This window comes from Manacus candei, unplaced genomic scaffold (genome assembly GCF_025592945.1).
Source record: "Manacus candei isolate 608988 ecotype Guabito, Panama unplaced genomic scaffold, ASM2559294v1 h1tg000041l, whole genome shotgun sequence".
Classification (NCBI taxonomy): domain Eukaryota; kingdom Metazoa; phylum Chordata; class Aves; order Passeriformes; family Pipridae; genus Manacus; species Manacus candei.
Genome location: NW_026138089.1, coordinates 5527988 through 5543684, shown reverse-complemented (window position 1 = coordinate 5543684; position 15697 = coordinate 5527988). Strand labels below are relative to the sequence as shown.

The following is a 15697-nucleotide window of genomic DNA, read 5'->3' as shown; positions in this document are numbered from 1 at the left end:
AGCATATTAAATGTGCATGTGATACATGACTGCTGGGCAAAAAAGCAGCAGTATGTGTGACCTTGTTGGTGGGAATGGTACGTTCTCTTTGCCTTTGTAGAAAGGAAAATGGCGTTGTTTGGTACGACCTGTCTCCTTGGACTTGAACAGGAAAGGTTAATTTGGAAAGCACATTTCTGTTTCCTCAATTTGCATGTTATTGTGATCCCCATAGGTAACTGGAGAGGTGGCTCAGTCCAGCAAGACTGACTCTTTATCAGGTTGCTTGGTGGCGTCAGATCATTGAGACAGAGGATGGAGGACTTCCATGAGTAACAAAAGAAAATATGCAGTGGAGATTTTATGTCCTGAAGAACCTAACTGCTAACCTCTCTCTCCCACTGATCTTGGACGAAATGTTTCTGATGGATTTTTTGGCCATTGGAGCAAATGTTGTAGCCTCTCCTTATGCAGAGATCTTGGTAAATGGCAATAGAGATGAATTTATCAGGTACAGTAAATGTTTATAAATAATGTGTATCCCAAGAGTGCAGTGGAAAGAGGTTGTGATGTATTTTTGCTTGCATGCATTTTGGCAGAACAGCCTGATCATACATAAATGATTAGCTACTGTAACTCTGATCGGGGAAAATGCATCCTGCCAGAAAAACAAATATCAAAACTCTTCTGGGCCGTGCAGAATTATTGTGCTTGGTGTGCTTTCCATTTACTGTCTCGTCTCGAAGGAGAAGAACAGCTTTGAAAGTGGAAGGTTGTGTCTGGGAGTCCAGAACCTTAAAGGACTAGCTCAGTCAATCATATGCCTTCTGCTTTGCTGGTTTGGCATTTTAGATATCTTTTGCATCTTAATAAAGGTCCATCTCAAAAAAAATTGATCATTCTGTCCTTTACAGTGGTTGTTGATGCCAAAACAGAACTGTCACCAGACTGATGGTAAAAGTTTCCTGAAAATACCATATTATGGTATTATTAGACCTTTGGGGCAGGGGTAGGAGTGTGAAGAACTTTCTTTGTTTGCCTCTCTTCTCATAAGTCTTTTGCTCCCTATCCAGTCCTGATGGGACTCCATCACCTGGAGAGGTTTCAGAGCAAGAGGCACAGTGATTTCCGACTTGTGCCCATTCACATGGAGCTTTCTCCCACCACAGCATGCTTTATAATTTTTGGTCCTCTTTGAATCTGCAGGCCCCCTCCCTGGCCCCACAGGAGTGGCTGCTGTGCTCTGTTCCCTCACTGTACTGCAGAAAGCAGCCCCTCCCTGCTTTTGGAGTGGGTGGCAGGAAAGCCTGGGGGAAAGGTGGCCTGATGAGGGTGACTGATGCTGAGGACTGGGCCCAAGACTGTACTGGTGATATTACAATGTCATAATTCTACTGGCACCTCCTAGTTTTGAGTAGTTTCTTGGGCTATGTGTCCAAAATCGCAGTGTCCCCATGCTATGGATACACTGCCAGGTGGAGCAGACTGCTCAGGGGCTGTTGTGTTAGCAGTGGGCAGTAACAAATCACCCTGGATGTGATGGCTCTGCCCCTCCCTTGGCACCTCTGTAGTGACAGAGTCAGGGATCAGCATTGAGATGAGCTGGGTCAGAGATTTGGGCCCGGCTGCCAGGGTCAGGGTTTGATGTCAGAGGACGCAAAACCACGTCTTGCTGACCGCACAGGGAAGCAAGGCTGCAGCGTTCTTGGCTTGCCCCATCCCTTCCTGGTAATCACACAAGGAGCAGAGGAGCCAAAACATGAACTGAGTCCACAGAGTTCCAATCATGCATTTATGGTGAGAACATGTGCATGCACATGAAGAAATGAAGTGTACAAGCATTAGTGCAGTGCTTCTGAACATAAGATTTGAGTGCTTCATACTTGTCCCGTTATCTGGATTCTGCACCTGAGTTGGGACAACTCTGGATATATGTACAGCCTGGGGAACGAGATACTGGAAGGCAGTGCTGCGGAAAGGAACCTGGGGGTTCTGGTCGATGGCAAGTTGAATATGAGTCAGCAGTGCCCTGGCAGCCAGGAGGGCCAACCGTATCCAGGGAGACATCGCAAAGTATCGCCAGCTGGTCGAGGGAAAGGATTGTCCTGCTCTGCTCTGCACTGGTGAGGCCTCACCTTGAATATTGTGTGCAGTTTTAGGCACCATAATATAAGAAAGATATGAAACCATTAGAGAGTGTCCAAAGGAGGGCAGTGAAGATGGTGAAGGGCCTTGAGGGGAAGCCGTATAAGGAGCAGATGAGGGCACTTGGTCTGTTCTGCCTGGAGGAGACCGAGGGGAGACCTCATTGCAGTTACAACTCCCTTGTGAGGGGAAGAGAAGGGGCAGACACTGATCTCTTCTTTGGTGACCAGTGACAGGACCCAAGGGAATGGCCTGAAGTTGTGTCAGGGGAGGTTTAGATTAGATATTAGAGAAAGGTTCTTCACCCAGAGGGTAACTGGGCACTGGAGCAGGCTCCCCAGGGAAGTGGTCACAGCACCAAGCCTGACAGAGTTCAAGAAGCATTTGGACAACACTCTCAGGCACATGGTGAGACCCTTGGGGATGGTCCTGACCGGGGCCAAGATCTGGACTTCATGACCCTTGTGGGTCTCTTCCAACTCAGCATATTCTGTGATTCTGTATGACTGTTTGGAGAACACCTATATCACTAGCATGCAGATACAATGCCTTGTGGTAAATGCAGTATTTCTTTCCTTAAGGGCTTTCATAAGCATGCCAGTCACATCAGATGACCAAATACCTGGACAGCCTTATGTTTTTTTCTGGTGTGCTGGATCTGCTAAAATGCAAATCATTGCCTCAACACAGCAGAAAGGCCAAAAGAGACCATGTGACTTCAGATGTGAAGCAGGCAACTTCAGCCCATCCCTTTCTCTCTGCCTGAGATTCAGGAGGCATGGTGACAAAACAGCTCTGCTACAGCACACGTACAGCACAGCTGGAGGGCTGCAGCCATGAGCTTTCACACCAGCTTGGACGATGAAAACAGCATCTTCCCCTGGCTGTTTCTGAAGAGCAGCGTTCAAGAAATTTCCTCTTGGGAAGCTGTATAAGTAGGTAAAGAGCAAGTGCATTGCAGCTCCTGAGCTCCAGAGCCCCAGAGAAAATTGGAGCACCTGTTCTGCAGAGCTGCACCCCTCTTAAAAAAAAGAATCTTCTAAAGGTACTCTTGTAGAAAAAATCTCAGTATTGCTGACTCAGAAAGAATAAAAGGTAATATGTTTGGGTGGGGTATATATATATTTTTAACTCACTTTTAAATAGTATATTTTCAAAATGACAGTTGAATGTGGCACTTTTTATGATTTTACCCTGAGAAAAATCAGTGTGCTTCAAACACTAAAGTCTGACCTGGACTGAATCAGTTATCCAGAACTTCTAAGTACAGGTGAGATCAAATAGTTTTGAGACTACTGTATTCCATGTATTCTGTTTTAGGAAAAATAATTTTTATGATGATATTTTTTAACCTTGTTCTGATGCTTAACTTAAATTTTATTAAAACCATACTAAGGCATGAATTTAATTTTTAAAGTGGCTCATATTTCAACACATATTTATTCTGAAGCTTTGCTTTTTCAGCATGTCATTAAGAGCCTGCTCATTAACTGCAGGACAGTGTGTGATCCAGCTTTTTTGCTTAAAGTGTGTTAACTTTCATGCTGCAGTTGGATCCAGTTTACTAGAACCAACTTTGCTTCAGGATTTTCAATTTTCTCCTTGTGTCCTAGAGGAATATCCCCCTAGAGGCATTTAAAATTTCTGGAAAGTGATATGATGGCTTTGCTTATTCTTCAAGGTGATCTTCACCCCATTTGTACACTTGTATTTGATACTCTGCCTCTTTTTAAAAAACATTCTGATCAAAGTCTTGCACAAAAAGAAAAAGAGGCTGCTGCTTTGTTTGGTTATTTTCTGCACAAAAAAGTGAAAATGTTTTGTGTAAGTGTATCCTTTTTTGATTATAAATAACATGAACTGGCATTCTTCCATCATTTTCCTACATATTCTCTTTGGATTTGCATGCAGTTCCTGAACTCAACAATTGCCTGAACAATCTCTGCACGTTCGCACCTTTGCTACTCTTGCTTTTATTTCTTTTTGCAGTGCATTTTTTGGCTCAGGAATATAAGTCTTAAAAACTTAAAAGCCTTAAAAACTGTCTCCATTCTATTCACTTCCAAGCTTTGCTGGCTCTCCTGTATGTTACTACATCCATTCCCTATTGATTCCTGGCCCCAACACTGAGGTCTATCAACATAGCCACTTGATAGAAATTATTCCATCAGTTCTATATTGAGACTAGCCTTCCTTCTCTGAGCAGGCTGAAGAAATTAACTGTTAACAAAAAGGCTTCCTTGCTTCTTTATTTCAGATATATATAATCACTGGAAGTCCCTCTTAGTTTGTCCCATGGATGTAAAATAATGGAAACCTAAACACATTGATTTGCCTGTGTTTGATGTTCTCATATCAGCCCTTTGGCAGACCAAATTCAGTGTTGGTGTCAAAATTACAGCTCTTGTGCCATAGCCAGATTCCATTTCATTCTGCTGGTTTACAGTGGCAGCTTCATCCCTCTTTCCACAGGATGGGTCTTTTAGCTAATGAAATCTTTAACTCATTTCTAGATTCCCATCCTTGACAATTGTAACAAGACAGTTTGGAAGAGTTGTCCTTGTGCAGGTCCTGACCTGGCTGTTGTCATTTAATGTCTACGTTCTTCTCTCTAGGGTATTTTGCTTTTTCCAGCTTCATTCCCTCAGCAATACACAGAAGCAAATCCATCACAAAACCATGTTATAGCATCTCTCAGTTATCTGCAGTCCTCATTTCCAAAAGAAAACAATTCTAAAGGAAATCTGTGAGTCACAGTAAACTAAACAATGGATAAGATGGCATCAAAGGAAAGCCTCTGTCATTGGAAGCATCCACCCATCCATCCATCTGATCTTTATGCAGGAAACTGTTCCTGTCTCAGCACCTCTACAACTCCATGTACCTTCTAAGACATGTTATGGGAGGAGATCATAGCTGTAGGGGAAGTAGCATACTTACAGAAACTCCATCCCAACCAAAATAAAAGGAGAAGTCTTTCATTTTTGTTTATCAAAGGTAAGAAACAAATGGAAATATGCAGGAATAAGAACTTAAAACCTAGTGGCTCTTACTCATATGTCTCCCATATCCTTAGGCTTGACCTAGCTTATACTTGTCTGCCTGTAGCACAGCTCATCTAATTTAAAAGATAAAGTGTGCTTGAAAGGATGGCTCTCTGCCCAAAGGACCTGCTGTCTGATTTCATTAAAAGTCAGCTATAAATCTTTACAAGATTCCTATTATTCTTGACGCAGTGTGGTCTTTACGTGACTGACAAACTGGAGGCATGATTGACTTTGGGCTGCACCTGTTACATCTAGATCAAATTATGCTGGTTCATTATCTCTGTAAATCAGGCTCTTGACAGCTTTGGTTCTGAACCCCAAATTTCAGAGTATACCTTCAGCAACTCCTATCCAGAAAAGAGCAGCATGTGCCCCTGGCTTAGCTCTGTGCATGTCTACTGGCATGACTGCAGAAACACTTTATTTTGCTTCAGTGGATGGGCTGTGCCTTCAGAGCCTGTCCATGACAAAATTGCCTTTTTGCTGAACTGAGAGAAATGTAGCAATTTCTTGAACGTATGTCTAAAACTGGGAGAGATCACTGGCTTGTAGAAATTGAATTACTGCCTGCTTTTTAGTCAACATGCCAGATTCTTTCTTAACGTAAATCAGTGGTATAGTATCCAGAATGTTAACGCAGCGCTGTGTCCCAAATTCTCATCCAGCTACCTTGTATCTCTTTCAATATCTTGGTAAAATCCCAGCTTTTTGTTTCATCAGCCAACATTTGGGGGGAATTTTGGGATGGCAAATGATTCTTTGCCAGACACTGTTACACTGCATAGTAAGTAGCTCACAGAAATTACTCTCATGGTCTGGAGTCTGGGCATGCGGGTTGACAGCCAGGATGTCTCTGTAGGCAGCTGAAAAGCCATCAGGAAAAGGTAGTTGAATGTTTGCTATGTCCATTTTAGAATGCAGATATTTGGGACTGAAGGTGATGATTACTCCCCCAGACAAGGTCACTGATGGTCAGATTTGGCCTTTTTAAGAAGTTTAATGATAGGATATGTTTGTGCAAGTTTTCCTCCAAGCTCTGAGGAATACGTTTCAGTCTTCATTTTCTGCTGTCACAATAAAATTTCTGTCTCTGTGTCTCTATCTGACGCAGCCCAGAGGAAAAAGGGGTTCGACCACTTTGGACATGGACGATAAAATGGTCCTTCATTGAAGGGGTAACTCGGCTTATATAGGGTAAGGACTGAAAGTGCTGGAAGGAGGGGAGGAACTGGGGAGGAGCATGCTAATACAGGCCAATAAGAAGGAAAAAGGGGAGGAAATATTCAAACAAGGGACTACTAATTAATTAGTGACTGCAATGCGACACTTCTAGCCCAATCAGGGAGAAGGACATGAACTGGGGTACACAATGCTGAGGGATTTTTCTTACAACTGGGGACTTAGGGTACAATAAAGGGTAGAAGTACAATGAACATTAAACTTAAAATGAACACAGGGTGTATCAACAGTCTTTATATGAACGTGGAGAGGGTGTTTTCATCCGGGGTTCCGCAGATCTCCACATATTTCAATGTCTTTTTCCCACTGCTCGTAGTCAAACCTCTCCTGGGCTTCCACATTTATCTTTTTATTTCTTTGCTCAAGGAGGTGCTGCAAGTCCATGAGTTTAGAGGTATGTGAAGGAAAGAGTGGGGATGACTGGGAGAAAAGCTTAAGTCATTGAAAGCAGGGTATGAAGGTGATTGAGACCCCCATTCCTTGGGTCAGCCCATTGTTTGCTGTGGTTTGGATGGAGCCCTGAGAGGAATGATGGTTCTGTTTGGAGCTCCCATTGCCCAGTTGCATTGCCCTTTAATCAAGACAGTCTTGCTGCAGTAGGACTTAGACTGTAAGTTCTATTCTTCTGATCACAATTTAAGTCATGGCTGGCTTGTTTGATGGACTAATGAAGATGAGATTCTCCTAAGAGGACAAGTGAGGAGATGGTGTACTGGAGAGCAATAATTGTTTGGAGAGAAAACAAATTTGAGCTTTTAGTAAACTGCCATATTTGATGCTGTCAAAGACTTTGGCTCAAAATTAATATAACAGCACTTCTTTGTATTTCATGATAGCTCCTTCAGAGGGAAGTAAAGCAGTTCATTGTAGAGAAAAAAATTAAAATCCTTCTTTTTTTGAAATAATTACTGACTCATAAGGTGTGAGACCCAGCTCAAGTGTAGGATACACTTGTGTTGTGGGACCCTGAAAAATAGCCCCATACCTGTAAAGACTTGTGTGATATTAACATGAAATGACATGACGTCACAGGATATCGTACATAACAATGAATGTAGAAAACTGCACATATAGTCCCACAATTATAAATGTTTTCTAATTATTGAAATTGAAAATCAGCTAGTTATGCATTTGTGGGTTTTTTTGTCTTGTATCCTCCTGTTCATTTTATTTCTGCTAGTAAAACCAAAGGAAAATAGTAGTTAAGCATTCATTTTATTCTGGTGAATTTCTTCTTTGTTTTAAACCCCAAGTTAAAAGGAATATCAATGAAACAAAACAACAAATGGAATAATTTAGATGTAAGACATGTAACCCTGGAGACAAGGAGAGAGAGGGGGCAGTGTGATCACGTAAGAAATCTTTAGCTAAAACAAAGTTCAGTATCTCAGAGCATCAGTGACTTTCTTATTACTTAGAAATTGATCCATTTTGTATCTCAGGGGAATTGTATTCCTTTGAACTTGTTGATTAGGGAATGTATTGCATTAGTGAATGATATTACTTAGTGAAGAGCTGAGCAAGTGCCAGGACGAAAACCCAAAAGACTTCACTTCAAAATGGACTTTGTTCATTTATTTAATGAAACAAAATCTTTTCTTTGAATTGTTTCAGTAGAAAAGCAACAGAAAATTGAATGTTTTATTTAAATGAAATCTGATAATGAAGTGATTTGCTATGGCACTATTTCTTCTGGTAAATTTGGTGGTGATGACACTGAGGGATAAAGTGATAAATGGTGTGGTAGGGCACCTTTTAAAATCCACAGAGTGTTAGGAGGGCTGAGGGTTGGGGTTTTTTTAGAAGCAGTATCAGATGTAATTTTAAAGTATTTAAAATTCTGCAGTTCCAATTTTCAAATCACAATAATGAAGAGTAACATGACTCTGTAGTCCCTTGTCCCTAGTAGTAAGGCTTTAAATAGCAATTTTTCTGATTAAGAAATGACTGGTGCAGTTTTAGCTAACCTGTTAACCTTAAGCTAACATGTAAGAAGTAAACTGTATTAATTACTGAGTCAAATTCTTTTCAATGGAAGCTGATAGTAATCAGATGTGAAAAAGAAACCTAGTATGGTTCATTAGGTCCAGTTTGTGTAGGATGTGCTGTACAATTGTGCTGTAGGTATTTCAGATTCTGTGTTGTCAAACACTTTTGTTTTTTTTCTCCTTCTCCCCCCTCCCAATCTCCTCCCTGGCAGGAGTGCTAGGGAAGAGCCGAGGAGCCCAGAGGGGTATAGTTCTCATCACTGAAGGAACAGCACAGGAAATGTGTGTAATGCTAACAGCTGAGAGGAACGTGCTCCATATCAGCAGCAATTAAAACGGATAGGCAGCAGCACTGGAACCATGGGGTGCAACAGATCTGTACCTGACAGAAGGTCAGAGAGAGGTGAGTGTTGCCTTTGTCTTCAGGACAAGTGGTTGTTCTCTCTGTAACACTAGAAGAGGATTGCAAGGTAACATTTCCCCACAATTGTGTTGTCAAAATACTCATTCGGAGAAAATTATTTTCTTTTTAAAAGAGTGCACAGATTTTAGATGCTGGCTGAGGTTGGAAGACAACTTCAGACCACCTCTAACATCAACAGATTGGGTTGTAAAAGATTCACAGCATCTGGGACAGAAGCTAAATTTCAGATGTGTCTGTGCTCACTGTGTCACTGGCAAAGCTTAGAGGATAAGGTAAGAGGGGGACCTGTTATGGCCTTTCACACCACAGGATTCCTGGGCAAACTGCCCCAATTTCTCTGCTGGTGGGTGACTGATTATGAAAGAAGGGTGATGAAGCAGAGCTATTGCAATGACTATCAGAATCGGTTTTCTGGCCTACCAAGTGCCTGGCCTGTCATTCCCACTGATAATTACTGAGGCTGTCAGTTGAAAGTCTCCACAGTACCTGGTTAAGTGTTTAATTAAACTATGCATCCTCCCCCTGCTTTTAATGATACCACACTCTGGAATGAACACACAAGGCTCTGCACAGGCAGGATTGACTCAAACCTTTTTTCAGACCCTTCATGTTCTCCCAAAATTTGTCATTAAAGCACAATTTACAGGTCTGCAGAGGACCATGTTACATGGCACTGTGTCTTAGGACATTATTATGCTGAGCAGCCATGGTTCAAAAGGAAGGCTCTTTTTGGCTACCAAACCAGGACACAAGTCCCTGTAAACTGGTGCCTACAAAGTAGGGAGCTCTCAGTCATGGCTGCAGGGATCCAAGCTGACTGGTTTAAGAGTAGCCCTCAGCTTTGTGGATGCTACTTGGCATTTATAGCAGCTTCGATGCTATGTGGAAGTAGAATGGAAATATCTGGAGTCACAGACCTACCTGTAACTGGGAGGCAGCCCTTCCTCTTTCGGTTTGCATGCTGTGCATATTTGTGCCTTGCAAGGCCTTGGGGATGAGCTACTTGGGAATATTTCTGAGAGCATATAAGCTTGGAGTGGGCATGAGAAGCTGTTCTCTTTCTCAGTCTACAACCATCAACACACATGGACGTGGGGCAGACTTGATTAGCCCAATGCTGGCTTATGATTTTGTGTGCTTGTTGGGCAGTGTTTTGTCTTCTCGCTGGGTAGTTTTCCTTCTATACTTCAGCATTAGTCAAGTGATGCTGAACCATCATTCCATCTGCAGCCTGAGGCTGTACAACCCTCTAATGCATTAATAACATGAATTTAACAGGTACTTGCTGGTGTAGAGACCTTCTGCAACTGACAACAATTTTTTTTACAGATGCAGTTTAGCCATGTGTGAAAATCATGCTCTGATTCAGTCCTGAGAATAACAGCACTGTAATAAGTACAATTAAAAAAAAAAAAAGACAGGAAATATTCTGTTAGATTTGCAACATTAACCACAGTGACTGATATGTCTCTTTGTTATGTGATGCCCGTGGAACTGTGCCATGTTAAGTGCTCAGGACCATTAAGCAACACAGAGGGGTTTAATGGGAAGTTTAATGGCTCTGATGCTGGAAATCAGTTTCTGTGCTGGTGACTGTGCTTTGCCCCTTTTTCTTCTAAACAGAAACCTTGGTGACAGCCTTGCTGTGATGTGTCAAACTTTCAGGTCTGTAGTGGCGGGGGATTCCAGAAAGAACAGAAAATAAAAGAAATCTTAGAGTTTATGTAGGGTATGAAGGATGTTCTTAGTCATATCCTCCTTCGGGCAGGAGGATTTTTCTAGGATGAGTGTGGTATCTACAGGATGGGAGTCTTTACTGATTTTGGTCTTGTCTGGACTAGAAAACTTTACCACTTTAACTATACTGTATACTCATTAATGGTAAAATACGCAAACGATGTGTTGTTATAGCATATGTAAGCATTTTTATAAAAAGACTTCCTTAATGTTATACATTTATTAATAGAATCACTTTTCCACTGAGGTTTTTCTTTAACTGCATAGCTATCAGTTTAAGAAAAGAAATCATTCTCACTCAGGGGTTCCATTCATTCTAGTCTCAAAATTCCTGGTGATCAGTTAAAATAATTGATTAGTGTAAACTGTTGTCCCTCTAGTACAGAGCTTTTCTTTAGTGTTTTGCAGAGGAAAAAGTATTAGCATGAATTGTTATTTGTTAATAAACTTTTATCTGAGCAGCTAAAGGAATGTGATCTCTCTGTGGCATGAATGGGGCCTGTAGGCAGCAGGCTCTTTCCTCCATGCTGCAGTCCTGGTGATTGTTCTTCAGTGAAGTTAACAGAAGTTTTCTAGACTGAGACAACAGTAGACACGACTTCTTAAAGTGCTGAGTGAAACGTGTATTCAGCACATAGTCAAAAATGCTCTTCTGACATGTTCCACTGAATTCTTGGAAAGTAGTTCCTTTGTTCACCAAGCTAGCCAAAGATACACCTGCATGCCTTTTGGCTTGTCTGTTTAAGCAACATATTCTGTCCTTCAATATAATTTGTTAACATTTTATCCTAGTGTTTGAATTTTGATGGCTTGCTGATGCAGCTGGGCAGGAATAAACTTCCTGGTAGAAGAGGCTGTTGCAAATGCTGTCATTGCATGGTTCATGTTACAGCTTGCAAAATCTGAAGTTTTTTACTGCATCTTTGATAGAGAAATACATTCTGTTGGTAGGACAAACTGCTCTTCTTCCCTTCCTCACCTTCCCATAACACACATGATGCCCATCTATGTTATGGACGACCGACTTCTTACATGGGTACTGTCTTCAGGACAATGAAATGGGGAAGCTTAGTGACATTTTAGGCCTGAGCAAGTCAGCTAGTTTGGGATCCGTGTCTGAAGACAGAAACAGTAAAGGCATCATGTATTACCAGGAAACAGCTTTTCAGTCTTAACTTTTACAGGGTTTCATCTTACTGTTTGTTGACTGTGCACAACGGACTGAATTTGTCGTCTGTCTGCAAAATTCTGCCAAGGCAGCACGTGTATTTCCATTGTAGATGACACTGCACCCATGTACAGTGCATTGCCCTCTGTTTTGACAGTCATTAAAGCCGCCATCCTCATCCAGAAGTGGTACCGTGCAACAATGGCCCGGATAGAGATGAGGCGCTGCTATTCTCTGAGTATCTTCCGGTCAATCGAATATGCTGATGAACAAGATCAACTACAGGTTTGTAATCTTCCATTCTTCCTGTACAAGCAGTTATGTTATCCCCAAAGCACTGAGGTTGCACAAATAAAATGGGGGTGTGGTTATTTTTGCCTACAAAGCTGGATCCTGATTAATAAAACCACTTCCCCTCCTCACATGTGAATTAAGTTGTGTGTACACATACATACATATATGTATATGTGTATAACTACGTAGGCATCAGGACACCGTTCTGCCCGTACAACCATAGGTTGGAGGTTCCTGTAGAGCAACTCTGGTAGCCAGGGATAGCAGGTCACCACACTGTGATCTTAACTGTGTCTGTGAGGCAATATATGTGCAACAGTGTCTCAGCATGTGAGTCCAGGCTTCCTTTAGGGTCAATACAGGAAATTAGGAACTTCTAGGCCTTTGTGTTCATTGTAGCATCTGTGTCTAAAGTCAGTTCACTGCACTGTAGCAGTTGCTTCCTACTGACTACGAAGTAAGTCTAAGCAAATAGTCTCAGTGATGGGCAAGTTGAATTACACCCAAAAGTGTCAGCAGCACCAGTACAGCCCTGGAACATTTTATGTATTCGTATAGTGTCAATCTGTGAATTCACAGCAAAGAAGGAAAGAGACAGCTATTTCTGTAGTAGGACACCAGTTGTGTCATTATTGCAGGCTGATGCTATAGAAACATACAGTAGTGTCTTAGATCCCCCAAAATAGGAAATTGCTAGTCATTGAGTAAGGAAAGAGAATGTTAATGCTTGTTGTATCCCCTAAACTGATCAGTGTTTGTTCTTTTCTTTTTCTTACTCAGCTATCCAAGTTTTTTTCATTCATGCTGGATCACTATACTAATCTTGATTCAGGTAAGGATAAACATAAAAGTAATATGTTTGAAAAACCTGATGTGAGGAAAATTAATTTTGAATGTGATGCTTACAGCCTATGGCACGTGCTGGGATGGAGGTTTGACTTGCCAAATACTGTAATATGATTTTGATCCTGTAAGTGTTGACACTGCTCAATATCTACTCAGTGAGTCAAGATGTAAGTCAGAACAGGTACCTGTTGTCCTTATGAGAATAGTCAGAGATGCTCAGAGTGCTTTCTTATATGTTACTGCCCTTCAGCTTTTCTCATGCTAGTTCTATGGACTCCAATTTTCACAGCTTTCTATTCATGTTTTCTTAAACTATGAGATGTGATTATTCAGAAAGGCTGTCTTCAGTTGGTAGAGGGCAAATGCAATCAAAGAGGTTGCCTTCAAAGAGGCTGCTCTTCTCCTTTTTCATCTTTTTGTTTCTTTTGTTTTTTGTTATTGTTTCAGCAGTTCTGGACCACTTTTTAATTTAATTGGTTCTAGATATCACTGCAAAACATGTATCAGTATGTGAATTATTAAAAATGAAATAAATTTAAACTTCAGACTGAAAGTGATTCCTAAGTCCAGAAAACAAACATGACTTCCCTGGATAAATTCAGAATAGATCTAATCTCAGAGGAGTTAAAAATGAGGCTGTCTCCTTCTTATTGCATTACTAGAGAATGCCCTTTCTCTTTCATCTGGTCCAGCCACGGGTCATTCCAATTAAAATTTGCACAAGATACTTTGATAACAGGATAAAACCACCATCAAAACCATAAGTGGTTCAGTGTTCTAATGATAACCAGTAGAAATGGTAATTCTTCTTTCTTAAATACTTTAGAGTCCCTAATGCTCTCTGTGCTCTGCAGAAAAATAAATTACTTTGAACCTTGCTCCAAAGTCAAGGCAGATGACACAATAGTCCTTTCTTTGATTTTTTTTTCCCATTACTGCTGTATTCTTAAAAGAAAAAAATCTGCTTTAGTCATTTAATTTCCTGGGAAAGAATTGGGAAACTTAAAGAAAATCAGACACTGCTCACTTTATCTATTTATTTGTGTTGATAGTGCACCTCTGTTCAGCTTTTCCACCTGAGTGGGAAAGAAAATAGTAGTGCCAGGTCTGAGATTTGGAAAAATAGTGTTAATCTCTATTTTCATTATAATATCCAAATAAAATTTTACAGCTGCTTGTTGTAGATATGATTTATCCATCTATTAACTCTGTCTACTGACAGAAGGAACAATGGTGAGGTGCCAGGTGACTTGCTAGGGCTCAGGACATGGCTGGTGCAGGGCACACTGCTACATGCATAGGCTGTTTCTGGGCAGGTGGATATCCAAGCCTCACCTTCACAGGGGTGGAGGTGGAGGGTACTGTGGGCTACCCCTTGTCACCACTGCACTGGTGAACTGGTCATGTAAATAGTGGGAACTGTGGATGTGGTTAAGGGTTTATAGTAAAGTGTCTCTTTGTCTTACTTGCTTAAAACTTTCATCTGTTAGGACTGACATTGTTAAGACTTGATAACTGCTCCAAAGACTTTATTTTTGTCTTGGTTTGTTATTTCCACTTTCCAACACTCCGTGTTATAGATCCCAAAATGAAACAGAAAAATTCTGTAAGGTGCATATTTAATAGAGAGGTGGCCAAGGCTGCCTATGCAAGGGAGCTGACTTAGATTTTTTTTGAGAAATTGCATATAAACTGTGTTTTGTGTGAGTTGTGGTTATGTTGTCCAACTACTGGCTGTGTGCATTCTTTACTTTAAGCTCTTGATTGCTTGCCTCTGGAAGTGACCTTTGCAGCACCCAAGCTAGCCCCACTGATATAAGCAAAATCAGTGCTGAATAGACTGTTCTTAAGGAACTGCTTCCACTTCTGCTGAATCACCGTCTTAAGATGTGAACCACAGTGAACGTAAACATAACAAGCAGAGAGGCTTCAAATTGACTTTGTTATTCCCAAGCATTTTCTAAACCCCATAATTCTCTGGCCTTTTTTTTTTTTTAATCAGTGTGTGCTCATTTAAATTAGAGTGATAGCATGTGGTTCCAAAACCATCTCCAAGAAGACAGTATATAATCTTTTAACCAGGGAATAGGTTGCCTGTTCTTCCCAGTATGTGATGAGAAATCTACCTGAAAATTTTGTGATCTGTGGTTTTCCTTACAATATAAACCACTCAATCTCCAGTATTCATCTTGTCACTTTCCTCTTTTTAATCTTTTTTCAGATTATGTTTTTCAAAGAGAGAAAGCAGCCACTGTCTCATTAACACAGTAGTGCTTTTGATGTGATTGTTTATTTGTTATACCCTACAGCTTTTTTCATCCTCTCATTCTCCTTAAGATGTCAGTACAGTTTGTGATTGGGATATTATATAGCTGAGTGTCTTGTTCTTGTTCTGTTTCTTATTAAAGGCTATTTTGCAAGGATTTGTGGGAAGTAAGAATAAAAATCTTTTCTACTTATGCTTTTCTCCCTCCTTTCCCCCAAAAAATGTTCATACCTACTCAGACTTTCAGTGGAAAGTTCTCTGGTCAGAGAAAGCTGGAAACTGTCTTTACAGCAAAAGGTGACCCATTTACTCACTCTTTTGTGGGCACATTGAGGGTGAGAAGGCTGCAAACACATCCTGGAAAAAATGGTAGGACTGGGAATCTAAGACATTACTGGCTGTACCTCTCAAGGTCATCAGGACAAGAACCACACTTCCTGGAGCCTTTCTTCAAAGGGAAACAAAAAAAACGGTGTTGTTTTCTGCAGTTTCACTCCCCATGATGCCTTCCTTACAGCTTTAACACCCTGCCAAGATTTTTTACATAGAGTGATTCTTGCAGTA

The 15697-nt window shown here is 41.0% G+C and overlaps 1 protein-coding gene across 8 annotated transcripts in view; it reads left to right on the top strand.

Moving 5' to 3' along the window:
• The window catches only part of PPEF1 (protein phosphatase with EF-hand domain 1), a 39876-nt gene that overhangs the window by 3192 nt on the left and 20987 nt on the right, over nucleotides 1-15697 (top strand). For 4 of the 8 annotated variants that reach the window (XM_051795128.1, XM_051795133.1, XM_051795134.1 and 1 more), the window contains exons 2-5: nucleotides 6283-6365; nucleotides 8611-8801; nucleotides 11885-12012; nucleotides 12802-12853. In XM_051795128.1, the coding sequence (XP_051651088.1) occupies nucleotides 8759-8801; nucleotides 11885-12012; nucleotides 12802-12853 (223 nt within the window). In that variant the 5' untranslated portion in view covers nucleotides 6283-6365; nucleotides 8611-8758. Of the gene's footprint in view, nucleotides 1-3175; nucleotides 3395-6282; nucleotides 6366-8610; nucleotides 8802-11884; nucleotides 12013-12801; nucleotides 12854-15697 lie in introns of those variants that run through there. The other 4 variants (XM_051795135.1, XM_051795127.1, XM_051795129.1 and 1 more) reach the window with 2 other exon arrangements.